At 37.8% G+C, this 27,678-nt stretch overlaps 1 protein-coding gene and 1 long non-coding RNA gene across 4 annotated transcripts; one reads left to right on the top strand and one right to left on the bottom strand.

The window, feature by feature from the left end:
• Positions 1 to 1,688: 1,688 nt before the first annotated feature.
• On the bottom strand, positions 1,689 to 6,818 carry LOC143884750 (uncharacterized). 2 transcript variants are annotated; one of them, XR_013253058.1, is made up of 3 exons: positions 6,565 to 6,818; positions 2,019 to 2,459; positions 1,689 to 1,916 (listed from the first exon to the last, which is right to left on the bottom strand). It is a non-coding gene; the product is annotated as an uncharacterized LOC143884750 (long non-coding RNA). The 2 variants fall into 2 exon arrangements; XR_013253056.1 differs by having other exon boundaries at positions 6,586 to 6,817.
• Positions 6,819 to 8,595: 1,777 nt separating this feature from the next.
• On the top strand, positions 8,596 to 25,484 carry LOC143884749 (AMSH-like ubiquitin thioesterase 1). 2 transcript variants are annotated; one of them, XM_077388508.1, is made up of 15 exons: positions 8,596 to 8,921; positions 11,807 to 11,871; positions 12,039 to 12,114; positions 12,203 to 12,394; positions 14,545 to 14,624; positions 19,939 to 20,044; positions 20,121 to 20,167; positions 20,407 to 20,722; positions 21,259 to 21,348; positions 21,476 to 21,538; positions 21,635 to 21,709; positions 24,713 to 24,775; positions 24,941 to 24,993; positions 25,084 to 25,280; positions 25,414 to 25,484. In XM_077388508.1, exons 1-14 carry the CDS (start codon positions 8,808 to 8,810, stop codon positions 25,256 to 25,258), a joined length of 1,515 nt encoding a protein of 504 aa, XP_077244623.1. In that variant the 5' UTR covers positions 8,596 to 8,807; the 3' UTR covers positions 25,259 to 25,280; positions 25,414 to 25,484. The 2 variants fall into 2 exon arrangements, with proteins under 2 accessions (XP_077244623.1, XP_077244622.1); XM_077388507.1 differs by having other exon boundaries at positions 25,084 to 25,484.
• Positions 25,485 to 27,678: the final 2,194 nt, after the last annotated feature.

Below are 27,678 nucleotides of genomic sequence, written 5' to 3'. Positions count from 1 at the left end.
TGAGCCTATGTGGTTGCGCTCACATGCAACAGCCAACCGCAAAATCCCTTTATGAAATGGTCCCTAGCTAAAGGCATTTTGCGGCTGGTCTGTCGCACGCATGTCAGACCAGCCACCTCTTGAATAGAGACAAAAGCTGTCATATTCATTAATGAGGTGGCTGGTGTGACGTGCGATAGACCAGCCGCGAAATGCCTTTTGCGATGGACCCTAGCAAATCCCTTTCTCTTGAGGCCAAAATCCAAAACAACCCGGTCTTAGCATTTTCTAACCCTCCAATGTGACCATAAATAAACCTTTCCTCACATTTTTCTTGCCCTTCATTATATTGACCATTAGTCTATCGCGTAGGGAGTCGAAGGAAAGTTCCTGTGATCAACAGGTCTGTCAAAGTACCAAGTTTAACAACTACTTGATCTAAAATGAAGAGAAGCGGTATTTTATCAGCAAGTCTAATATCCAAGCCAAGTGTGTTCTACAAATTTCAAATCGTTAAGGTTTTGACTCTATTTCCTTCAAAGGAAAAATACATGCCCAATAGCAAGAACTTAAGAGAACCAGTGTCTTTCCACGGAGTGCTCCTGCATCAAGTGCCCCCACTCGAGACCAAGTGCTTAGCCTGAAATCAGCCTTCCTCTGTTTTGTGCAGGGCTGAGATTAAATGTTTGTTTTATTCGCAGCCCTTCACAAAACAGCGGAAAGAAAGATGATTTCTACGCAATGCACATGGTCACGAGTTGCGACCGAGGTGAAACATTCCCACTCTAGTTTCTTTTTTCACTGCTTTGAAAGGAAAGTATCTTATTTGTTTATTCTGGGCTTCCAAGCAAGGGTTAAGTGTTAACTAAGCTTATCTGTAATTGCTACCTTACCATAGTTAATTACAATTAAAAGACCCTAAACACACTTTCTCCAGCCACTAAATGTTGCCACATGGCATCAATCTCCAACCTTTACCGGTGATTAGTGAAGGAAGCATGGCTCTAGTCTTCCAAGATAATCTTGGAATGCAAACATATTGCACCAAGTGGTGCACTCCCAGACATTGATTTTCATTAATATTTTTGTGCCATGTGGTAGGGTGAAAACTGTCTATACTAACATAAGAGATAATACAAAATATAAACGAATTTTAAGATATGGGCAAACAAAAAAAAATCCTATATAAACAGAAATTTAGCAGCACCTTCTACAGTTTCCAAGTCTCCCTGAAATTTTCCCTGCACATATTAACTACTTATTTAAAAGATTAGTATAGATTGTAATCTTTATTCCCTATCTGATCAATTTTAGAAGGAAATCTCTCTCCAATTAAACACACCCCTTGTGAATTGAAACATCCTTTGAGAGCGACTAAGGAAGATAGAAACATGTGTGTTGAATAATGTGTAAGGATAGTTTAGGCATTACTTGTAAGTTAGAGGGTATTATAGTTATTGTACATAAGGAGCCCTAGTTGGGCCTATATATACATCATATACATGAGAGAGCTCCTTAGTAGACACTCTTTTTCTTCCTCTCTCTAACCCTAGCCTCGTTTCAAACAATGTGAATTGACAATGATATCAGTGGGTCACAAGGGTGCACGAGGCTCCCACCATTGCAGGGTTCTGGGGAGGGCTAGATATAAGTGGGTTAATATAAGTGGGTTACAGTCAATGAAAATTAGAAACTTAGGCAAGTCGATATCAGTAGGAAAACAAGGCTGATAAATTTATTAAGAATCAGCCTTATGATCATTTATAACTATCCAAGAGATACAATTTTTATTCTTAGCACCACCCATAAACTAAGTTGTGAAGGAGTTTCATTAATCTAATAAATAAAGTAAATTAAAAGTTAAAACAAACATCAATTTACCATTAAACCGAGAACCTTACAACAATCTCAGACAAGTAAAATCCTGGAACATTTTCCTGCAGAATTCATATTCATAAAAAGTGCATCAGAATTTAGATAAAATAGAAAAAAAATCAAAATAGAGCTTAGATAAAATAGATGCCATGTATATATCTTACATTTATATCTTAGCCCTCTTCTCTGGCCTCCGAGATGGTCTGTGTACCGTGATGCGCCTCTCCTCATTGTGTACAGCGGAAGCCAAGCTTAGCGAATTCCCCCACGAATTGGTTGGCAGCTGTTCCTGGTCAACCGAATCCCTTTTGCCTTTGCGACGGTACACGAGCGTCGTGCTAGAAGTTGATCTCTGGACGGGGGAGAGGGGTTTGGGGGATGATATAGAATGAGAAAGAGAGGTTAGGGAAGAGCTGAACTCGGGTTCGGGAGAAGCAGAGAGCGAGGTGTGACCAGTGGAAGCATAAGAGGAGGAAGAAGAGGAAGAAGGATCGGATTTAATATATCTGAGAATTTTGTATCTTCCCCATTTGAAAGTGGGCATGCCGTTGGCTCGTTCCGCCATGATCGTCTGTTTGTTTGCTCGATTGCCTTTTGAACTCCACCTGTAGGGAATGGTTATAAAGGAAAGAAACGTGTTGAGACGGAGATGTTATCTATCTATGATACAAAATTCTGATAGGTTTGAAGGGGGGAGACATGAGGCCAAACAACATTCTTTATAAAATCAAACAATGTAACTATGAAGAAGACAGTGCTTTAAAGATGATGTTGACACAAATGGATAAACTAGAGCTCAAAATCAAAGTTCTTAGAAGTTTTTATTAATAGCACATTTTAATTTGAATTAAATACCGGAAGTTGAGGACAGTAGTTGTGCGAAAACAGGGAACGGTAATACTGCTTGCATTATGAGACAGAGTTAGGACTGTCCAGCAGGAGAATAGCTCATAAAAACAAGGCTTTCAATAAATAACAAAGGGAGCACTCAGATATGTGCTCAGGCCTGCTATGAGCTACTTATGTAAGCTCAGATCTGAGCTCACTTGGATGTAGGAAGTAACTGAGCTAATGAAGATGTAGGCTTCCACTAAGAGTAAGCAGGAAATGTTGTTCGAACTTACATTTCTCTCCCTTATTCTTCTCAGACTAGAGCCAGTAATGGTGTATCAATATCTTGCTAGGGTAGTGCACTGCTGTGTTTCTGCAACCCATCTGGTAAAAAGGTTGGGGTGGGGTGGGAGTGGGTGGCTGCCTACTATAGACTGAATGTGGGTACCGATGCACTTATAATTCCGAATAGGGTGGTAAATAACGCAAATGTTGGCCAAATTACCATTGGCATTTGTAGTGTGACTAGCAATGATGCTGCAATGCTAGGGATGTTGAGCTGTGGAAGGAGGTCTTGATGGGTTCTTCAAGAAGTGCAAAAGATGAGATGGAGGCCAGAGTTTTTAGGAGGCATTTGATGGGGAGGATGAATGACATGGGAAGGTGTAAGATAACCCAAAAGTGGAGCACGACTAAGGCCCCCTCAGTTGTTGAATGTCCCATGGTGTGGACATTTGGAGATCCAAAAATGGGCAATCTACATGCACAGCCCAAAGTGGCATGTGTCATTTGCAAATAAGATTAACTCAAAATATCCTTGCAAATAAAGACCATATTTGTTGGCATCTAAAAAGGCCCCAAGGGGTTATGATCAACTGTTCACTATGGAATTCAACTATCCAAAACAAACACAGAGGGGCAGTACTAATAGCACCTTCCCCTGCATTTGGATGCACATTAAATGCAAAACTATCATAATAAATGAGACTTAAAAAAAAGAGAATAAAATTACAAGAAAAAAAAAGGTTGTGAGTAATCACGACTTGCAAGCCAACCTAAAACTGAAATCAAGGACACATGCATCTACAGAAAATGAAATCAAAAGGAAGGAAATAGTCGATGCAAAAAAAAGGTTGGTGAAGTCAATAGTGAGGATCTCTAAACCCACAAATGTGCACAACTTTTATCCCTGTAATTCAATGGAAGATTTCAGGCTAGATACCAGTCTAGGAATCCCGTTGCTTCTATGTAAAGAACTTGTGAAGCATAGATTGACAAAAACCATGGCCCAACATTCCAATTTGAGCAACCCATCGCATCTAAACTTTAAAGCTATCTAGGACATATAGATGATAAATAAATGGCTACATAAATTTATTAAAACAGGAATATGGGATGCAATTGTTTTTGTTTCAAATTAAAATTCTATAAACACCCAAGCAAGTTCAAAAATTTTCATAGCTTGTAACAAAACCATATAGAACCATGTACCCTCAGGTATAGATGAATGAATCAAAACAAAATCAATGGATGAATCATGCATCAAAATCCACCCCCATTGGAGATCATAATTTGCATCTGATGAATGGAACTCTCGAATTACATCGATATTCCAGAAAATTGCAGCTAAAAAAATTCCGGGAGAAAAAGGAAAAGAGAAATGTGAACCGATCCAAAATTCCCGGAAAGACATCAAATGCATCAAAACCCTTCCCAAACGATCGAAACACCCAACAATCAGCTTTAATTCTCTCAAACCCACCAAAGAGATCAAATTTCTTTGTTACGAACCATAATCGGTTTGTAACAATTGGTATCTGACGTAGGACACATTCTAATTTTGTGTAGATTTCTTAGCAAGTTAGAATTTCTAATTCTAGATAAGCTAGAATTCTTATTAGATTAGGATAGTTGCTATTTTAGTTTAGAGAAATTAGGAAACATGAAGTATATAAATATTAGACGTTTGTGTATGTAAAAGATCAGATTTTGAAGTAATAAACTTTCGTTTTCTTCTTCTCCTTGTGGATTCAAGGATTTCTTTTAAGTTCTCTTGTGGATTCAAGAGTTTTCTATTAAAGGAGACAATGTTCTTCTTTTATCGGGTTGAAGACAGTGATCTTCGCCTTTTTGCACGCTTCCGTCTACGTGAGTATCAGAGCGGTTGATCTTATGTCGTGGATACGTCTTCATATATTTTGGATTCGACGCGTGGTGATTTTCAGAAGATCAAAGCACTTGTTTTGGAAGTGATGGAAAGGCATTGACGTTTTGTGGAAGGCTTGAAACGGCGAAAAGAAGAATAGATAAAAAATTCAGCTAGAAGAAAAGACAAAAAAGCCACAAAAAAAGTTTGTCACCAGAGAGTCTACCATTCCTCTCACACTATCCAATGCCATCGAAAAGATACTCAACCACAACCATCCGTGCGTCAACGTCCCAAGCATTTCAAAAAAGACGAAAGAAAAGAGTTTTGATAAACAGCGCAATGAGATCGATTGAAAAGGAAGTTGTCTCAACCCCTGACGACAACATATGAAATGTTGACTAATCAGAGAAGAGGAAAACAGGAGTTTTGATGAACGGCGCAATGAGATCGATTTGAAAAGAGAGCTGCCTCAACTCCTAATGACAACATATGAAATGTTGACTGATCAGAGAAGAGGAAAAGGATGGAGAAGGAAAAAGATTTTCGGAAAGTGCGCAAGTTCTGATTTTTCACCAACTAACCGGAGATTTCAAGTTGGTTGAAGTGGATGCTTTCCTCAGGAGTTTTGTGCGACCGTAAAATCCCTACCAAGTTGAAGGGAAAGTTTTATAAGACAGTTGTGAGGCCAGTCATGTTGTACGGCTCAGAATTTTGGGCCACCAAGAAGGAGCATGTGCATAATATGAGTGTAGCGGAGATGCGAATGCTTAGATGGATGTGAGGCCACACAATGTTAGACAGAATTAAAAATGAAGACAATCGTAAAAAAGTGGGAGTGGCACCAATTGAGGAGAAGATGAGAGAACACCACTTAAGATGGTTTGGCCATATCTGACGAAGGCCTTTGGATGCTCCAGTGAGAAGAGGCGACTCGTGCCATGTTGATGGAGTAAAAAGAGGTAGGGGCAGACCGAAAACAGCTTGGGTGGAAAGTAGAAACGGTGAGGAAAGACTTGATAGCTAGGAATATAATAGAGAACATGACCTTGGATAGGATAGAATGGAAGAATATGATCCTCGTAGAAGAACCCAACTAGAGGCAAGATTAGGGCGATTCCTTTCACCTTCTTCATGAAAATTTTCTAATGGATTCATTTAGCTGACCCCAACTAGTTTGAAACAAAGGCTTTGTTGAGTTGAGTTGAGTTTTAACCAGCGATTTCAAGAGGGGAGGAATGTTACGTGCTTGTGGGAGCCACTTCAAATAAAATTAATTAGTTTTGATTATGCAACATTGATTTCTTAGTTGTATGGTTTGAGTAGGACTCTTAGAGATAAGGGTTATCAAGATTAGTTATTTTCTACAAATAACTTGTACTTAGCCTTTCTTGAGGAATGGAGAAATTTATGCCCCAAAATTGTGTTTTTCACATCAAGAAGGACCACCCTTCCCTTGAAGTGGGTCAAGAGGCTGATCTTCCCTCTGGAAGATCAATCACGGGTTTCGTAACATTCTTCCGCAATTTTAACACAAGAAAATCAAAAAATTCCGCCCAATATTCCAACAACATATCCAAAACTCTCATAAGAGAAACAATTAATAATAATTAAAAAAAATAGTGAAAACCAACCCAACAGATCAAGAACTGTATTGATACCTTAAAATCCACTAAAAAGCTGGAATATTTGTAAAAAGAAAAGCTCAGATGTAATATTTGTACAAAAATTACCAAAAGAAAAGCTCAGCGGACCTGCAAAAGTTGTAGAAAACGAGGACTTGGAGAGGAAAACCCTACTCTCTCTATCTTTCTCTTCAGAGCTTCTTTATCGTTCAAGACGATGAGAAGGAGATATAGATAAATAAGCTATTCATCTGTGGGGCTTAGACCTAGATAGGATGTGCCCAGAAAATCTTTCCCATAGGATGATCCTAACCCCCTCTCATTTATAGAGGTTTAAAATAGATGGCACAGTATAGAAACCTAAACGGATCGAAGGATTCTAATATCTACGTCAGGGCCTAATAAATGAATGGGTTGGATCACCCCAAAAATGTGGGCCCTACTTTATTTTTGGGCTGCTGTCAGCCATATGAAATCTCACTGATTCTCTTTCCTGATTCTTTCCCCTTTTATGATCGGTAATCCAAACAGTAGAAAAGTATATATCGGAAAATCTTGAAAAATAAAAAAATTCCTAAGAAATAATTATATGCAGGAAATCTTGAAAATGAATTTTTTCCCTAGAAATAATTTCATGACAGATATGTTTTTTTAGAATCCAAATAGGGCCTAAAGACACTGATTAATGGACACAAGAACAACATTTATTTTTGGGAAAGCTAAATCCTCCAAAAATTTCTTAAATTACCAATGGTACAGTTTGTGCCTTAAATATATAATTTTTTTTTCTTTACACCGTTTACCCTACATTATATTACCCTTAAAAATCCCTAAAATCTCTCCATTACTAAATGCAACATTACATCCTTCATCTGGAGTACCGAATGGCCACACCATATGATGATCCAAACCATGCATTTGATGGGCCGCAATGTAAAAGTAATTTACAGGCCACACCGTAGGATGGTAAAAACCATCCATTTGACTGGCGAGAAAGTAGATAGATTGTGGCCCAAAAGTCATTTCCATAGGGTGATCCAATCCCTCCGATCTATAGGGTTTTCATAATATGCACTTCCTCTATAGATCAAAGGGTTGGGATTATCCTAAGTAAATGATTTTTTGGGCCACAACCTATTATTTTTTTATGCATAAAATGGACGGTTTGGATCATCCTACGGTGTGGCACGTTCGGTACTTTTTGAAAAATAATGGACTATACCGGCTTACACCATATAAAATGTCTTAAGAGAGATGTTGCCTTTATAAGATAGAGAGAAACTATCGCGAATGAGATCTAAAAATCTCGCCATCCTGAGATTTCTAAAACCTAAAAACACGTGATGATCTCATTCTCACTCGCCTGATGTAAAGAGAGGCAATAAACTAGAAGACGACATACGGTCTCTTTCTTCTCTCGTCTCCCATCCAGGATTAAAAGCTATTAACTTACTTTGAAAAAATTGGTGATTCTCGTAGATACTTTTGTATCTAGGGGTTTTCTAGTAGTTTTCCCAAATCTGGCCCCTTTAGATCCTCCCCAAAACTTGCGTTGGGTTGAAACTGAAAAAAGTCAAGAATGGTTCGGGTTTCCTAACCCGGGTAGAGGGCTCAGGCAACCCGACCCAAGTGAAACCCGACATATATATATATATATATATATATATATATATATATATATATATATCATTTAAAGATTAAAAAATCGGGTTGGACTCGGACCGGGGATGGTTTCGGGTTCAAGTTGAGTACTGGTTCCTTGGGTTGATTCGGGTTAGACCCAACCTGACCCGAGATGCACCCCTTAATAATAAAGGGAAATGATGTAATTATAGTTAATTTAGAGGGATATTATTGTAAATGAAAGGTCTCCCTAAGTAGAATAGGGTTGGTTCGGGTTGGGTTCAACCCGAATCCGACGGGTTGAAAATGAAAAAATTTGGGTCGGGTTGAGTTCAGATTGGGTTCGGGTTCGGGTTGACTTTCCCCACCCGGGTTGAGCCGAGTGAAATCCGACATTTTTTTATGATTTTTTTTTAAAGCTTAAAAACTCGGGTCGGGTTGGCCTCAACCGCACCCAATCCTACCCGAGTTGCACCCGAAGTTGGTTCGAGTCATCTGTTCTTTGTGTGTGAAAAGACAAAGTAAGAAAGTTTAGAAACCTCTGTTAAAATCATAAAAAAGAAAGGGATCTCTTCCTTTCCCTTGGTGATGCTAGTCTGCCATTGACGACCGCCCAACCCGAAGATCCCATACCATTGAAAGTAGGGTTAGGGCTTTCTCTTCTTCGATCTTCTGAACACCATCCTCCTGAACAGAACAGAAAAGCAAAGAAAACAAAAACCCTAAGAATGAGAACTTCTTCCAGCGGGATCAGCATCGCCGCAAGCGCACAGAAACTCGATGTCGATAATCGGATTTCTCTCCGTTACTACTATCGCATCGCCGATAATCTTCTCAAGCAGGCAATTCTTCTTATTCTTCCTATTGTTTTTTTTCCTTCTATTTTTCTAATGCTTTGACTTTTTCAGTTTTCTTTCCATCTGTTTTTTTCTCGATCCATCAACTCCTCTTTGTTTGATTTTTCTTGATTTGTATCAGAGTATTTGCTATTGACGTGATTTTGTTATCTGGGTTTTTGATATTTACTCGAATTCTTCGAAATTCATGTCGCTTATGATGAATTTAGTTGGGGATTTTGATTTTGGATAGATTAGAAATGTGAATTACGGCCGAACAATGCAATTCTTGGGTTCATTAACATTAGTGTTTCACGCCCATGAGCTTTTGTAGCTTTGTGATGCTTTTATTTTCTTGATGAGACATTTCACTTCATTGCCAAAAAGAAAAGGCCATTCTGAACTTATGTGTTTCTAAAAATTCACTTTGTTGGATTTTTTAACCAAAATTTTGCAAATTTTTCTCATGTCTCTCTCTCTCTCTCTCTCTGTCTCTGTAGTAGAAGCAGCGCTTAAATAGAGTTGGCTGGTTCATGTATGTGGTTACATGTAGCTATGTAGCTTTGCTTCATTAAAGCCCCCGAACTGGAGCGGCCAATTCCCATCAGTGAGAAATTTAACTGATGGAAGAGGGCATTTTATTACAATACCCAAAGAATCTTCCTTTCACAGTGGGTTTGATTGTTTAACTAAGATCTTGCCTATAATAAATTCATAATAGGTTTCCCGTAGTGTTAATTACAGAAATTGACATAATTCTACTTTATGTTCACAAGACAACTCATCCACTTTATTATGTCTAAAAAAACGGAAAAAGGAACTCATCTACACTAATCTGCATACCAGAGCTAAATTTAAACCTTGTCTATTAAGCCTGGATTTGCCAGAGTCCAGTTGGGATTTGGATTGGATCTGATTGGATGGGTTCGTCTTAGCTGTGTGATCACTTACCCTTGCCTTTTTATTTCCTTTTTATGGATGGAATCCCAAATGATGTGGAAAAAACTTAAAAAGGCTAAGAGAAAACACAAAACTAAAATCATCGTAGTAGCCACTATTGGTGGATGTATTCTCCATAAGTAGCTCATGATGGAAAGGGCTGTGGAGAAGCTTCTAGCATCAAGTATTCTAGTGACTCTCAGTGGATGGTTCAGCCTGATTTCTCATGGGAGGCTTGGCTTAGCTAGTGAGTTATATCATTGCTGCTGGTTCAACCAAGAATGATGTTTCCTCTAGAGAAACCTTAGAAATAGGCTAAATAGTCATTGAGACCCCCTCCCTCATTATAGCCTCTCATTCCTACTAATTCCTTCTATGTCCACATGTTGGTGGCACTTTGCCGTTAGTGCTTTTAAGAAGCTTGTAATTTCCACCGTCTCCTCTCCTCTCTTAAGGGGACTTATCTCCGCTTGCTATTACTAATACCGTGCTTTCCTTATGGTAAGCTGCTTCAACCTTGATATGCAATTTTTTAAGTTGTCCCCTTTTGCCACCTCTCTGCTTGCATATTACTAATTCCGTGGCTAAAAATCAGGAAAAAGTTGATCATATTTTGAGTGGAGTTTTTTGTTTTCTGATTTTTAGGCACTTCTCACCCTCATCAATCATGCCCTCTCAAATCTCTCTCCTTCTCCCACCCGCCCTACCCCTCTCTCACGACTTGGAGACACTAATTTATCATGAAAAAAAAATTCATGGTAGCCAAATGTGCCCTTAATGTGGCAGCGAGGATTGGAGAACCACATGTTCCTTGGCTATAAGTTATAACACAGACCCTCATAGAATTGAGCTGTATGCCTTTTGTAGTCTCCCCAATCTCCAGAATCTCTTCAAAATCATGCTATTACCCTATTCACTATTAGTTATAGCACACACCCTAGTCTGTCGGCTGTTTTTTTTTTAATCGAATTTCTTTTCTTTAGATCATCCAATTCTAACGTTGTCGAAAACAGCTGTATTCCTCCATATATGACCTAAGTGATGCATCATTGTACACTAAACTGGAACACACTTACAAAAATTGGGTTAATGACATTAATTGAAGAGAGATTAACTCAAGAGAGGCTTCTCTGCATCCCGTCTATGCAGTGTCCTATCATCCCCAATGACCTTGCACCCTTCTTTATTCTTAGCCCATAACACAAAATATAGGCCAGTGAACATGAGGAACATTACCATGATCCTTCCTATGGTGAGGATGTTGCCTAGTGTGAGGGCGGAGAGAATGGTGGAGCATACGGACCCAGTGGGGTTGAACATGGGCACACGGACGGGCTCTTTTCTTCACTAACCATGCTTGAAATGCAGTGCATAGCCCTCCCATAGTGCCTCCCATTAAATAAATGCAATGAAAGATCCAATGCTCATAAATTCCGATCCAATGTCTAACTTCCCTTGTTGAATTGATTGTAGAATTCTAGCTAAAATAGAACCAATCAAGGAGGTTACAACACAGAGTTAGAGGTGCAGGAAAGTCGCCCATGGCTGCAGCCTGGAAGACCATTGTGCATGATATTATGAACACTGCAACCAAGCGATACATGTAACCCATCAACCTGGTCTAGTTGTTGACATCATGCTATAGGTTGCTCACACTGAGAGTTGTGGGCATGGTCAACACGTGTGTGAATGAAGGGCCTTGCAAGAAGCTCATAGATAGGGCCTCGACAAGGCACAGCAAAGTCCCCAAGATCTTTTCTCAGTTGTTGTTTGCTTGTATTCATGTGTTTTCCTTTTGCCTTTTGCCTATTGTTTTAGTTATTTTTTCTTTTTGTGATGACGCTGATGATTATGGTATTAGTCTTTCAACCTTCAATATTAAATTATTCCAAAGAATCCTTTTAGAACGTGGATTTTATTTACTTCAATATCATTAATATTGAGTTTCGCAGGCTGCCATCCATCGAGAGGAGAAGAATATTATAGACCTGTATGTTATGCTTCTGAGGTTTTCAAGGTCAGAAAAATACAATCTATCTTATTTTCCTTTTTTATGTGTTTGGATTTATCATTAGTGTGATGAGCTTACAAACTTGTTAGTATTTTTTATGAAGGTTGTCATACTTATTTTTCTCAAGGACATATTTCAACATTGTTCGGCTAATGGACTTTTATCTGCTACAGTTTGATCAATGAAACTATACCATGTCATCAAGACTACATGGTATCTTTACAAAGAGAAAAGAATTATTTTAAGAAGGTACTCCCGGCATTCATTTTGTCTACCTTTGGGACTCAATTACAAGTTCTGTTGCGCAATTTGACTTCTGAAATTCTCTTTTATGTAGACTTTATTGAATGCCATAAGTGAGCTGGAGGCGATAAAACCAGTTGTTCAAATCCGGCTTGAGGAATTGAACAGAAAGCACATGAATCAAGTAAACAGGCGGGACCAGGTTCGTCACAACTTTTTCGTCGATTCTTCATTGGAGTGGCCTCCCGTTCAAAAGCAAACTGCAGCTAATTCCGAGATCAGACAGGTAAAAAAATTGAGGTCTGTCATTGTACCATTGGAGATTTACTGTGGGCTTCAAACTGTTTGTACTTGTTTGTAAAAGTTTGGCATCTATAGGTGCGCTAATTTGAGGATAAATAATGGTTCGTTGTTGGGAAATTTTCCGAAGGACAGCCCATAAGGTTGTCTAATCCAATTGCTTCTGCCACCTCTACATTCACAGCATACATCTTGGATTTTGAAAAATTGGGTCTTTGCCCCGTAATAAGTTCATAACACCTTAGAACCGCCTTAGACTCAAGATCTTAGAAATCTGATGGGAGCTAAATAATAAAGTATCATCAGCAAATTGTAAATGCGATACCTCTACTCCGTTCTGTCCGCAGCTCACGCCATTCACTAGGCCCATGGCACTACCTTTCTTCATCAGCAAGCTCAAAGATTCAGCCACAATAAGGAAGAGGAAAGGAGATAAAGGAGTGACACAAACCCCTTGTGGACTTAAAGAAGCCTTTAGGGGAACCATTGATAAGTATGGAAACCAAGCAGAAGACACAGCTCCTAATCCAACCACGCCATCTAGATCCAAAGCCCATCTTCCCAAGAAGATGATCCAAGCACTGCCATTCGACTCTATCATAAGCTTTTTCCATATCTAACTTGCAAATTACACGCCTCCGGTTCCTGTTTTTGCCATCCATTTTATGGTTTCATTAGCCACCAAAGAGCAATCCAAGATCTGCCTCTGACTTACAAATGCGCTTTGATTCTCAGATATAATAAAAGGAAGCACCTTTAACTGCTCAGCTAAAACCTTTGCCAGAACTTTATAGAGACAACCTACCAAACCGATAGGTCTGAAGTCTGAAACCTTCACTACGCCTTTTACCTTTGGGATTAGGGTTATAAAAGTTGCACCTGTTCCTCTGTCCAACTCCATTCCTTCAAAAAATTCCTGGAAAAATTTCATGATATCCTTCTTTACATAACCCCAACAAGTTTGAAAGAAGGCGAGATAAAAAACCATTTGGCCCCGGGGCTTTATCACGACACAAAGAAAACACTCCTTTCTCTACCTCCTCTTCCAAAAAAGGCTTTTCAAGAACCACCATTTGGTTCTCATCTTAAGATTCACGATCCGATTTACGATTCGAACCCTGTTACGATTTACGATTCGATTCCGATTTTCAGATCCTATATGTTTCCTTCCTCTTTATATGCTTCTAGAATGAAGTAATCTGACTTCATGAGTCATACCAAGTTGGGAAACCTTGGTTGATTCATGGTTGTAGCTCTAATACCATGACATAAAATAAAATAGTATGAGGCACAGAGAAGTCGTCGGACATCGGGATAAGGGACACTCAGATTTTATCATTTGAAATCTTCTCAAAGTATTTTGGCTTATGCCACTCACAAGTGACCTTACATATGCCCAAAATACTCATATGCAATGAACCCACACACACACACATAGAAATGCTAACTAAAGGATACTCATTGTACTGAAATATTCATAATAATAGTTGGATTTTATCATTTGAAATCTTCTCAAAATATTATGGCTTATGCCACTCACAAGTGACCTTACATATCCCCCAAAATACTCATATATAAAGAATCCACACACTCACATAGAAATCCACTGGAGCGTCCATGGATTTTATCATCAACTTGATGAATTAATTTCAGGATATAGGACTTTCCTATTATAACAGGTTGTTCAAAAGGATCTCATGTTCTTCCATCAAATATTCAGCTTTTTCCCGAATTCTTGTGTTCAAATACCCATGGATTTGCTGTTTGCTTACTGGCTTCATATAATTCAGGAAACACTAGTTTTCTCGAAGCCTCTTGCTCATATCTCTCATCGGAGGGTGCTATTCTATAATGTCTGTCCAGCAGGTCCCCTGCTAACCCGAGCGAGCATTCAAATATCTGTCCCACATTCATTCGCGAAGGTCCCCCGCTAACTAAAGGATACCCATCATACTGGAATATTCATCACAATAATAGTCGGATTTTGATGTTTTTACTTTTGTGAATAGTATGGATTCAGTAATTCAAGAAGTTGTGCTTCTTTGCTACATTTTTTGTTATTTAGTCATTGGTTAATTGTTGTACGACGCTTCTACTCTTCTATAAATTTTACTATTTCCTATATGCATCTTACAGGCACAACGATTTGTTGGGCAAAATGGCACATCTCAAGGATCATGGATTCATCAAAATAAGTTCTCAAGTCCTACGATGATGTAAGAGCAATTTCACAAATTGTAAGCGTTATACTATTATGTAATACAAAATCTATTGAATGCTTGGAAGTCAATATTAAGCACTGGTTGTTGAGCTACGGACATTTATTAGAGAAAATACTTGTTTATTGAAATGAACAATGATGTCATAAGTCATAACTGCAAAGAAGTTGGACTTATATAATCTGAAATAGTATGTGCAGGTATTTTCTGAGCCTAGCTTTCTAAGTTATATTTTTTTTTCAATGCAATCTTTTGGTTAATTCTTTTACAAAGATTATTAAGTGCATGCAGCCATGATAACCTTGCTTGCCTCGATGTGTCTTTTGTAATAGGGAATAAGATGACGCGTCTGTAATATTGTGGGACACCTTGTCCCCGTCTTTGTATCTGGGATAGACTCTTTATCAATAAAAGTAACCTTTTTCAGAAACGAAAAAGTGTTATATGTCCTTACTGACAAAAATTGACATCTCCAACACTTTTTCTTCTTTCAGCTACCACATTTAGCATCAGTGGTAGGGCTTTAATGGTTAATTCTTAACCAAAAAAGTTGATTGCTACAACTCGTCAATCCCTTGGAAGTAAGGGGCTACAAAATATTTTCAATGTTGATCTGTTATGGGATTCGTATATCAGCTAGTTTTCTGGCATCCACGGTCGTTTTATTTACATGATCCATGACTGATTCACCTTCATCTTAGATGATTTTTTTTCAATCAACAATTGAATGAGATTTTGATACCCCACCATATCCATAAAGGACAGCTGTGAAAATCTTGTTAGCTGTGTCATGCTCTTCATAAAAAATTTATAAGTAAAGTTTCATGTATGTGAGAATAGTAGCTTTTGCTCCATCACCTAAGAATTTTTCTTAATTTCTTCTAGTCGCAGTACAAGCACTAACAGGTGGTTCAGATGGTGGGTGAACACATCATCAGCTCTGTCTTGGTGGAATCAATGTGTCTTATAACGTGCTTCCAATCTGGATAGTTAGCGCTATTCAAAATTTTTTTTTTCTATTTTTCTAACTTGATCACTAGCTGATCGAGTGGCTATTTTCACATAAACTAACTGGAGAAGTAAATTAGAGGGGTTTAAATAATCGACCAGAGGTTCAATTTTATGAATTTTCTCAATGACCATGTGGAAGAGCCACTTTGCAGTGGATTTGATTGTACAATCCAACATGTTTCATTGTGATGATTTGATCTTCACGGGCAGTCCCGATCCACAAGCAACATTTCAAGCGATGCCCAATTGTTGGGCCCTTCTTGATGTAGTGGGAAAACTCACAGAATCTGTAGCTCAGATTTGGGGACGAGGGAAACAGGATATGCACACTGGGCCATCACAGAATGGTGTCATAGGATCATTGTTGCTGGAGTGTTCTTTGAGATCATGTGGCGAAGAAGGAGCCATAACCTCCATGGTTATATCTCTCAAAACTTAGTGAGCTAGAATTTATTCTAGTGTATCTACTTGAAGTTTGTGTATGTCAGACTCATAGAGACGGCAACAAAGAAGCGGACCACATTTAGACGTTTTCTGCCTGAGATTTTCCAATAGCAAGGAATGCCAGAAGTGAAGCTTGTTAGGTACCTTTGGAGTTTTCGATTTGTTTTACTTTTTGATTTTTAATAAAATTTCTTCTAAAATTCATGGCAAGAAAGAATATGGGAATCCTTTATTGGCCCCATTTTATTGAGGGGCTAGGGTTATTTATTTAACATGGATCCTTATTTGCCTTGGTGGTGTAAGCTTTTTGAGGCTATCTTCGAGCAAGGTGTAGGGTGTCTGCTAATCCTTGCCCGACCAGGTGTAGGCATGTTTGGCGCGCAATGGATTTTCCAGGACAAAAATTGGAGACCTATTATCAAGTTAGAGGTTGAAAAATCTTGGAAGATGAGGTAAAATCCTTTGCAGATTGGTTCAATCTGCAGTAATGTGGAGTATATGGAAGGAGCGCAACCTAAGGATAATTGCGGGGAATCAAACTATTTGGGATTATCATTCTTTGGGTGAAAGCCTATGATACCAAATGGATTTTCTGAGTCTCTGAGATTTTAGAAGGTGAAAAGAAGTGGCTTGGGAGTTGGGATATAGCTGTCCCAATCAACAAGTCAGGGAATTTGATCCCCCTCCGCCTAATACGGTAAAGCTCAACTTCGACAGAAGCTCAAGATTTAATCCGGTCCCGGCTGGAATCGGTGGAACTCCAAGAACTGAAGTTGGGGGCATTCTCAATTCCATCTTTGGTCCCATCGGATGTGTTGATTCCAATGAAGCTGAAGTGGAGTGATGGTTTCCCAATTAAGAAATGAGAACCATATCATTTTTTTTAATATTTTTTGTATCGTTGTGTTTATTTATGTTTTAAGTTTATCATATTGTATTGAGACAATTATGGGATGGCATGTGTCAGTCTCTCTTTTAAAAAGAGAGCCCCAAGTAGTTATGCCCTACTATAACCACCTATTTCCATGTGCATGTTTTAAATTTCCCCGAAATTTTCCCGAAACAACCGAAATGTGTCTATTCCCACCAAAACGAAATCGCAATGAATTCCTTCCACATCAATATTTCTCTGAAATTAATATTCTATTGAGTCAATTATGGGTGCCATGTCAGTCTCTCTTTTAAAAAGAGAGTTATGCCCTACCATAACCAGGTCCCTTTTAACACCGATGGTGTGGTCCGCCCGAGAAACCAAGCTCCGGCTCGAACGTCTCAGCAAACGTGAGACCACGGCTTGGGACTATTCCCCAATCGGTAACACAGGCTAGGCCTGTACAGAAAATCCCCTTTGCAAATAAAGGCATTTGGAGTAAAAGAAGAAACTAGTGGATATTTCATTCATTCCAATTACTTGGGATATCCCTGGCCTGTCACAGAACAAATGTTTTTTTATTGGCCTCCTGGCCAATAAATAAATATTCTACTGAGACAATTATGGGGTGTCATGTGTCACTCTCTCTTTTAAAGAGAGTCCCAGGTAGTTATATCCTACCATAACCACCAATTGCCATGTGTGAGTCACTCTTATATAGAGAGAGCCCAAGGTAGTTATGTAACTACTAGAACCTCCCATTTCTTAAAGGAGAAAACCTTGTACATTTTTCAATGGATGAATGAATGAATCTTTAAATATTTATTTTCTACAATAATTTGCAGTTGGAGGTGTGAAACCTTCTCAGGTGTGATGACTTTTCTCTTGGTGTGAAGCCTTGAACATAGTAGAGTGATTCTAGTCTATTTATCTCTTGTGATTCTTTGAATTAGGTATTTATTTCCTGCAATTTTCCTTTTATTTGCTGCGAGATCTATTGATTAGCCTTGCTTTTCTTATTGCTATTCTTGATTTTGAAAACCTAAAAAAATCCTCTCAACTGTCCAGTCCTAAATCAAACCTTAAACCTTTGTTACAATCCCTTCCCTTTATTCCTTAATTATCCCCCAACATCAACCTTAAACCCTCATATTCCCTACACTCCGTTCCTTAATTATTCCTCAACCCTCCCTGCATCAGTATGGTATCAGAGAAAACTTTGGTTCAACATGGTGTCGTAGGATTACTGCCGGGAGGATGACATCTGTTTGAAACTCTGTTTCTGTAACAACGATAACTCTGAACTTCCATTTCTAGAGAAGCTCTTTTCTAGCTTAGTGGCGTGACTCCATCGAGAGCCTATATAGATTGGTGAGATGCTCTTCTAGCTACGATTTAACTTGAGCTAAGTTTGGATGGCGATGCAAGACAATTCTTTTCTAGTAGGCGAGTGATGATCATTAGTGATGAAAACATTTTTTTATTTATTTTATGTTGTAGGTTTTTAATATTGTTTTGAGGCAATTATGGGATTTCGTGTGTTGGTCCCTCTTGTAAAGAGAGAATCCTGAATAGTTGTTCTTACCATTACCACCAAATGCCATGTGTAAGGCACTCTTTTAAAGAGAGAGTCCCATGTTGTTATTTTACTGCTAAAACCTCCCATTTCTTAAAGGAGAAAGCCTTGTACATTTTTTAATGAATGAATCTTTTGAAAGTTATTTTCTGCAACAACTTTCAGTTAGAGTTGTGAAGCCTTATTAGGTGTGATGCATTGTCTCTAAGTGAAGGTTAGAACATGCTAGAGTGATTGTAGTATATTTATCTCTTGGGATTCTTTGAGTGATTCTTTGAATAAGATATTTATTTCCTGCAATTTTCCTTTTATTTGTTGTGACATCCATTGATTAGCCTTGCTTTTCTTATTGCTTTTCTTGATTGTAAATCCCTAACAAAATCCTCTTAACAATCCTAAATTAACCTTAAATTGTGGTAACAATCCCTTTCATTTGTTCCTTAATTATCCCCCAACTCATCCTGCATCATGAAGGCCCTTCTAGAAGGTTTAAAGATAACATCGAATAATTCGGGAAGATGTATTTGGATAGAGGGCGAGTCCACAAACTTTTTCTCATGTATGTCAGGAGAAGTGACGGTCCATGGAGATTCTCCAATCCGATTTTACATATTGGAGACATCCTGTCAAGGATTGCTTTCAGCCTCAATCTTGTCCCTTGTTCAGCCAACAGTTTAGTCTTGAAGATTCTGTTGAGGCTACATTCTTGCGATGCTTATTCTGTGTGTTGTGAAGTGTAAACCTCGCAGATTTGAAGCGGAAGCCTCACTGAAATAATGAACTGTGACCTTTGTCGTTGTTGTCATCTTTTTTTGGGGGGCTGGGGAACCTAATCTCGTAATCTCATGACTATTGTGATTTGGTGAATGATGATTTGTGAATATTTGTATTTATATTATGGATGATTCTTGGGTGATGAATTGATTTTTGTTAACATTTAATATTATGATCTATTACTATGTTACAATGAGTTTTATTTCTATCTTCATATTGGTGTTTGATATAAAGTTATGTGATGATTCATGAACTCATGCTTCGTTAATTAATTTTTTATAGGAGCTGTATAGTTTTAGTGTAAAAATGATGAATTATAAGTCCTCGACTTCCTATTGTTCATGTTCTTATTTTTATGTTCCATAACCAGTTACTACTCTTTTCCTTTTTTTTTTTCATAATGTTCACTATTCTGTATTTTTTCATAAGAAAAAAAACCTTTTTTCCAATTGAGGATTATATCTCACAATTAGAAGCTTCTTCTTTACTTTGTTTTTTACTCGGCTGCTTTGCTCGTTGTTTCCCTTTTAAAACCGTGTGTTTAGTCATTTAGATGGTGATTATATTTCATTATTGTTTTTCACTTTTTCCCCTTATCCACACTCGATTGCATGCTGCTTGACAATCTTGTATAGGTCTCTAAGTATCCCACGTCCGAAGGAGGAAACACTATCCAGACACTCTATCTTAGGTCCAAATGGGCTTTATGGGCAGTGGCAGCCACCTATTATTGACAAAGGGGTACAATCTAATCCATTTGATTCGTTTAGTTCATTTATGTGCAGAAACCATGCTGACTTTTCTCATATGGGTGCAGGTCCAATATCCTAGGAATATTGACATAACTCCAATTGAGATCCCAAGGTTAGTTTTTTCAGTGAATTAACTCTAGTATTTCACCTTCTCTCTATTGTTTCAATTAGGACTGCAGCTAAACAAGAGGAATTTGCATTCAAGATATGTTTTAAGAGTGATCTTACATTTATTTTGAACTTTGATTGACTTTAATTTTGATGGAGTGCTTCCTTGTTTTCGTTCTTTCTCTGTTATGATTAACTTCTTTAAATTTATGGCTATGAATCCACCCTATTCTCTGTTTTCAGCTTGCATCCATCTATTGAAAATGGAGATACGATTCAGAAAGAAAATGGAAATTCGATACTTGAGTCAGTCCTTTCTTTGGATGATGGTAGATGGTCACGTCCTGTAGAGGAGCCTAATGTATTGAATACCTCAGATAGCATAAAAACTCCTGATCAGATGGACATTATCAGACAACCTTCTCCTCCTCCTGTTCTCGCTGATGTACAAGATTTGATCCCCCTTGCTTCATCGGAAGTTGCTGATTCAAGATATGGGCCCACAAAATCCTTACAGGATGAGCTAGTCCACTCAGAATCTCCTCTACAATTGCACATTGTGAGATCCTGTAGACTCTCTCAGAGCTTCAATCGTTGCTTTTGCTTTCTTAGTACCTTTGTCACAAATATCGTTCTCGGGAATTTCTCGGCAAGGGAAAATCTCGGGATACATTAATTTTTTGTTTAAATTTTTTAGGGTTTATATACCGAAAAACGATAAAAATAAATTTATTTAAAAAATAGATAAAAATTTAAAATTTAAGAAAAAAATATAAAGTAAAAATATTGGGAGAATATCGTGATATTATCACAATATCGTGATATTTTCATTTTAGGATAAAAATGAAAATATCGCTATATTTTTAAAATCTCGGAATTATTTTGGGATTTTATCGTTTTATCAAAATGTCATGATAAAAACGCGATATTTTGATAATATTGGAGATATTTGTGACATATCTTAGTACATATTATTCCAAGATGTTTCAGTTCTAGAAAGAATGCTTTTTTTCTTCAGTGAGGAGTTTCTTATATGCTTCTGTGTATATTCTCTTTGATTGTTATCCTCCAACTGTTCTCGCATTTTATTTGCAGTCAATTAAGATTATGGAAAGCTTCATGAGGCTAGCGAAGTCAAATACCGAAAAGAATTTAGAAACTTGTGGTGTTCTTGCTGGTTCGCTTGTAAGGGCAAACGACTTTTGGTTTTGTGTTTTTTTTTTTTTTTTTGAACGATTTTCTGTATTGTTCAACCACATGAAATCCTTCTGCAACAACAATGATTTTCATTTTATTATTTTTTAATTTACAGAAAAACAGAATATTTTATATGACAGCTCTCATCATTCCCAAGCAGGAATCAACATCTGATTCGGTAAGACATTGCTTTGATGCCCCAAGGCACTTTATCTCTGTTTCATTGCAATACAACCTTTTACATCTTATATTAACGATATTGCTCACTGATCAGTGTCAGACTATGAATGAAGAGGAAATATTTGATGTACAGGATAAGCAATCTCTTTTTCCCCTTGGTTGGATTCACGTGAGTAACTAATGGTTTTCTTCTTAATAGTTGAAAATGATACCCTATTTTTATGTTGTTGATTCCTAGCTATGTCTTCTCCCCTGATATGGTGAGAGCTATGTTACGTGGATTCTTCTGAATTGATGACTTACCAGACACACGTCGGATTCCAGTACTTAGGATTCACTGCGACACTTCTAGATCTCTTTTATCTATTTTATTTTATTAAATACTACTACAACTCACATGTTTTGAGTCTTGTCTGTTTTAATAGTAAGTTTTTTATATGAAAATAAAATATTATATTTACATAACGTACTAAAATTCCTAATATATTACCTAATATAACTGTGTTATCATGTAAAAGAAATAAAATTAAAATTGATTAAAATATATTGGTGAATCCACGGATTCTTTTTTTCCGAGGTTAGTTGACTACGATGCTCAATATCCATGTCGGATTCCTCAAATCAGTGTGTTCTAGTTCCTCACTCCATCCCCTCCCAAAACCTTCTATCGTAAATTGCTGGTAACATTGAATTGTAAAATTGTTTTCTTCAAAATAAAAAAAGGATGGAAATTTCCGAGTGTGTGTGTGTGGAGAGAGAGAGAGAGAGAGAGAGAGAGAGGGAGAGAGAGAGAGAGAGAGAGAGAGAGATGATATTTTCACCCCCCTGTAGTACGCATCCGCCCCCCTTTTAACGTGATTTGACGTCAAAAAGCGTTAAAATTGCCCACTTTTCACCTTATAAGGGGGGCAAACGTGTACTGCAGAGGGGGTGAAAATATTTTCTCCCTATAAATGAAGTATGTGCAGCTGCACAGATAAGCTATCTGTGCATGGTTGCACAAACCATAGTGGGGGCCACATTTTTTGGGGGATCTAAAGCATTCATTTGGAAGGCCCTTCCATGGATAAGGTGTGTACCAAAAATCAGCCCTTTAGGATCATCCTAACCTTGCCAATTTGTGGAGGGAAAAAATGGGCAAAAACAGTGTCTGTCCATTTTTCCCTCCAACTTTGATTGGGTTAGGATGATCTATAGGGCTGATTTTTGGTACACACCCTATCCATGGAAGGGCCTTCCAAATGAATGCTTTGGGTCCCCCAAAAAATGTGGCCCCCACTATGGTTTGTGAGCCATGCACAGATAGCTTATTTGTGGCACATACTTCAATTTTCATGAAGAAAGTGAAAGAGTCTACCCTGCTCAAATTCACTAATTCTAATCCTGACACTAGTCGGGTTCGTCTACATGGATCATTTTCTTCCATTCTCTCCTATCCAAGGTCATGTTCTCTGTTATGTCCCTAGCCATCAGGTCTTTCCTCACTGTTTCTACCCAGGTTGTTTTTGGTCTGCCCCTTCCTCTTTTTACTCCATCAACTTGGCACGAGTTCTCACTGGAGCATCCAAAGGCCTACGTTGGATATGCCCAAACCCATCTTTAGCGTATATATATATATATATATATATATATATATATATATATATATATATATATATATTGAATGGTAATTTCCAAGTATATGTTGGATGAGCATCATTGTGAAGAGTGGCAGACTTTAGGTGGGGCAAGAGAGCGAGAGAGGGAGTGGGGTGGGGGTAAGACAAATTCAGCCAATTTCTCAGGTTTGGCAACAAACAAATTAAGAATCCATGAAGATGCCTTCATGTACAATGATAAACTATGATTAAGGGGTTTGTTTGACGTTGAATGGCTTAATTTTGTCAAGAGTGATTATATTCATAAAAATCATAACTATAGCATACAAGCACATGGTCGACATGTGTTGACTTCTGTGGGGATTGAATTTCGAAATCCATTGAAACGGAAGTGCGAAGGTTGATTCCTTGCATGCACCCAAATAGCCAAAAAACCCTTATATCATGTAAATATCAATGCCCATTCCATTAAGAAGATGAGTGAGTTGTTGAATAAAAGGACGATCATCATCTTTCAAAATATGTAAAATATCTATGTTTAAGATGAACCTTATTGTTCTAGACATGTGCGACAATGCCACTAACTGTTTGATCTTGTTAAACTAATATCAATGCCCATTCCATTATGTGATCGGTTTTTTTATTTTTATTTTCGAATGGTAGTTATGTGCATGGTTTTAAATTTGACCGAAGTTTTGGGTTTCAGTCTGGACCGACACCGAAATGTCACTTACCCGAAATGGTATTTTATTTCGTCCAAAATTTCGGAATTTCGGTCGAAATTTCGTTTTTTTTCCAAAATTCCGAAATTTGACCCAAAAACCTGTTTTTAAAATTAATTTAATATTTTCCCGAAATTTCCGAAATTTGCTGTCGAATAAAATATTGTTTTTATCGTTTCGCCGGATTTCGGCCTAAATTTCGATTTCGGTGGGGTCCGAAACTGGTGCCGAAACCAAAATTTAAAACCATGGTTATGTGATGGTTTGTAAATGTGTATTTGTGCTTAATCTAGCATTTCCTAAAGTTACATCTTAAATTTCCATTTTTTCGTGGACTATGACTTCTATGATTTATACAAAATTTTCATTCCACTTCTGTGAGGACCAAAGTCACCGAAACCATCGTCTGAATCCTTGTTCATGTAGTATGTCATGTTTATACTTGTCGAGTTGTTTGACTGAGTTATTTACACTTTTGCCTTTGGAGTGGCACCTGAGGATCTGTGAGTAGAAGTGTAGGTACTGCCTTTTATTATATGGTTGCCCTGACTTAGCATGGCTCCTCGGTTTTCTATTATCCATATGGAAAGTGAAATTTGTTCGGTAAACATTCTATGGCCGGAGAGAATTCAAACATAGTTTTGTTCCTCTCTTTCAGGATTATATAGGCTTGGATGAAATTGAGATAAACAAGGCTTTTGTTGCTCCCCAACTCGTGGGTTGGCTTGTTATATGAATTTTGCTACACCTGGTTCTTGTATTTGAACAACCTCATGCTTCCAAGTTTCATCAAACCTGTTTTTCTTTTAATTTTTTTTTTCCACTAACCATATCCTTGCATTCAATGTTCAGACGCATCCTTCTCAGTCTTGTTTCATGTCATCAATTGATCTGCACACCCATTATTCATATCAGGTTCGCCCTTTACAATTATCATTCATTTATGTTTCTCCCTTTTCTTTATAGTTCTCTCTTGGAATTTTCTTTATGATTAAGCTACCCCACTGCATTTACTGCTTGATTTTCCTTGCTGTTTTTGTAGTTTGTCTAATTTAATTGCTGTTGTTGAAATGTCATTAGATTATGTTGCCAGAGGCAATTGCAATTGTTATGGCACCAACAGACAGTCGAAGGTAGGATTAGGACTCTTCCCTTTTAACTATGGAAATGTATTCTCATCTACTCAACTTTTGCAATTGATTGATCTTTTTCCATACATGCAGACCACATGGCATTTTCCGACTGACAACTCCAGGCGGCATGTCGGTTATAAGACAATGCCCACACCGTGGCTTCCATCCTCACGATGCCCCCCCAGATGGTGGTCCCATCTATGATCACTGTACAGATTATTATATGAATCCTAACCTGAAGTTTGATGTTATTGATCTTCGATAAGCTTGACTCTTTGTTTGGAGGGGTAATGATCTCTCAATTTATTCATTAATCATGTACCATGATAATGTTATAAATATAGTAACTAGTGCTTGATATGACTGGTTTTGTAAAAAGAAAATCACGAATGATTCTTTCATGTGTATTTTGCGGATCAGTTAGCCACAAGTGGAATTTATCATAAATCAACAAAACTCACAGATACCTGTTGGAGGAACAATTTCAAATACTGAAGACGCAAATCAAATCCTGGATGGAATAAAGTTTGTGCGAGATAGGGAAGGCCAAAATCAAGCAGAGGCAAGGTGACTGGTTAATTACGATAACTTGGTGATTCGTGCGGCAAAGTCATGACAAGAAATTGGACTACGTTAATCAGAGAGATGGATTGAAACTTAAATATTCTTTGCTAGATCAATGTAAAATGTCTTTGATAACATGTACTCTTGTTAGAACATGTTTAAATCATTTACCCCATGATATCTTAAAAAACAGTACAAATGAGTGTGGTTTCTTCTGCTTCTTCCACATCCAAGTGCAGCTGGCCCACCATCCTGTCTTTGGTATTTGTGCTCTGTTTCTTCAACACTTGATTTTGATGTGGAATAGACGAGAGCAACATAAAAAGAAAAGTAAAGAGTGAAATCGAAGTCACTCCAATCCTTTTTGAGTGAAAAGCAACTCCACCAAATCTATGTGGAGATAACAAGCTTGGGATATGCTATGAACATTGCTCTTCCTTTCATTTCTCCAAATGGCCACTTTGAGATCCCTAGGGGGTCTCTACCCATGAAAATGAACAGGGTAGGTAAGATGACATCTATGCAAAAGAAAGTTTAATATATGCAAGCCAAGCCCCCTCTCCCAAGAAAGCTACCTCTTTTCGTCGATTACTATTCGTAAGGAGCAAAGAGTCCCCACCTTATCCCCTGTCCCTCCCTTCACATGAAAATCCTCAAGAAAGAATCTACCATCTGTTTTTCGCATGGGACAGAGGTATCTAAAGAGAGGAGAGAGTCCTATTTTGTAAATTGTCCAAGAGGGCCTTTCGAAGGACCGATTTAACAGGTCCCATTGCCAGGGAATCATACATTGGAAACGACAGTGAGACACAGAGGCTTATGTGGAGATATAAATGAGTTAGAGGTCCACTTTGATGGACTGTCTTTGACTCCAAACATTGTTGATTGGGGTCTCACAGCCTGGTCACATGCAAATCACTCATCATGCATAAATATCTACGTACCATGAAAACTCCGAATATATTGAAAGGGATTTGCTAGGGAATTTCGCGGAAAGGCATTTCGTGCTGACTTTTGCTAGAGCGAACAGCCACACAGGCTCACTTTTCAACAAATTTTGTCTTATTCATTTAATTCCATCTGAAGTAGCTGTTCCCTCAGTGCAAAAGTCAGCCGCGAAATGTCTTTCCGCAAAATTCCCTAGCAAATCCCATATTGGAATAAAGAGAGTGACAATATCAAAACAAGGCATCACTATATCATTCCTCATTAGATGAAGCAAACCCAAATTATGTTTAAGGGGATTTGATAGTTTCATCTATTGTCCATTCTCTCATTAATTAGAACATGGAACCATCATGCATATGGATGTCAAGTTTTTCATTTTGCTTCAAAGTTTATAAAGAGAGAGAGAGAGAGAGAGGGCATCTGCCCTTTATGCTTCTCAGGTAAAGGTGTCTTTAGTAGGTTTCTGAAAGCAGCTGATGAAAGATTTTAAAACTACTCAAATTGCCCGGACATCATTTCATTGCATTATAAATATTTTGCTTATTTTACAAGAAACTATTTTTGGGATTTTGTAAAATGAGAGTGCCTTTCACTGTCTTTGGCATTTCAGTCTTCTTACATGTCACAAGAAAAGCATGGGGCATTGCTTTCCCAATCAACCAAACCAAACAGACACCTAATCTAAACCCTTTTGAACTAGTATTCGAAATTTGAAAGGAGCTGAGATAAATTATGCCATCTAAATGTGTTGAGTTTCTTACTTCTATTGTTGTTTAATTTGAAATATGTTTTTGTTAGCTGTCTATGGAATTTTTTTATGGGCTATTGATTATGTATTGGTTTTTCAAGATGGAATTAATTAGAAGCACTCTATTTATATATTTAGGATTCTTTAAGTTGTGTGGTGTCCCGTGTATGGCCCACACATTATGTTGCTCATATGAATGGTCAAGATTATCTACATGCGTCACATCTACTACTTTTTTGTATATTTTTCTAGTAGAAAGCCTGAAATTTACCTATGAAGCCAGGGTGGCACCTTAAAATTTATTAATAAGGAGAAACAGTTGCAAGAAGAGAAATCTATCTAGGAGGAGTCACATGCACTATATTAATCAGACCAGGACAAAAAGAAAAGACAGATGCTTATTCTAATCATAATTTCAATGCATG

The sequence above is a fragment of the Tasmannia lanceolata genome, unplaced genomic scaffold (genome assembly GCF_043159265.1).
Source record: "Tasmannia lanceolata isolate RefF3 unplaced genomic scaffold, GAP_Taslan_0.1 ptg000008l, whole genome shotgun sequence".
In the NCBI taxonomy this organism is placed as follows: Eukaryota; Viridiplantae; Streptophyta; class Magnoliopsida; order Canellales; family Winteraceae; genus Tasmannia; species Tasmannia lanceolata.
This window is presented reverse-complemented; position numbering and strand designations above follow the sequence as displayed.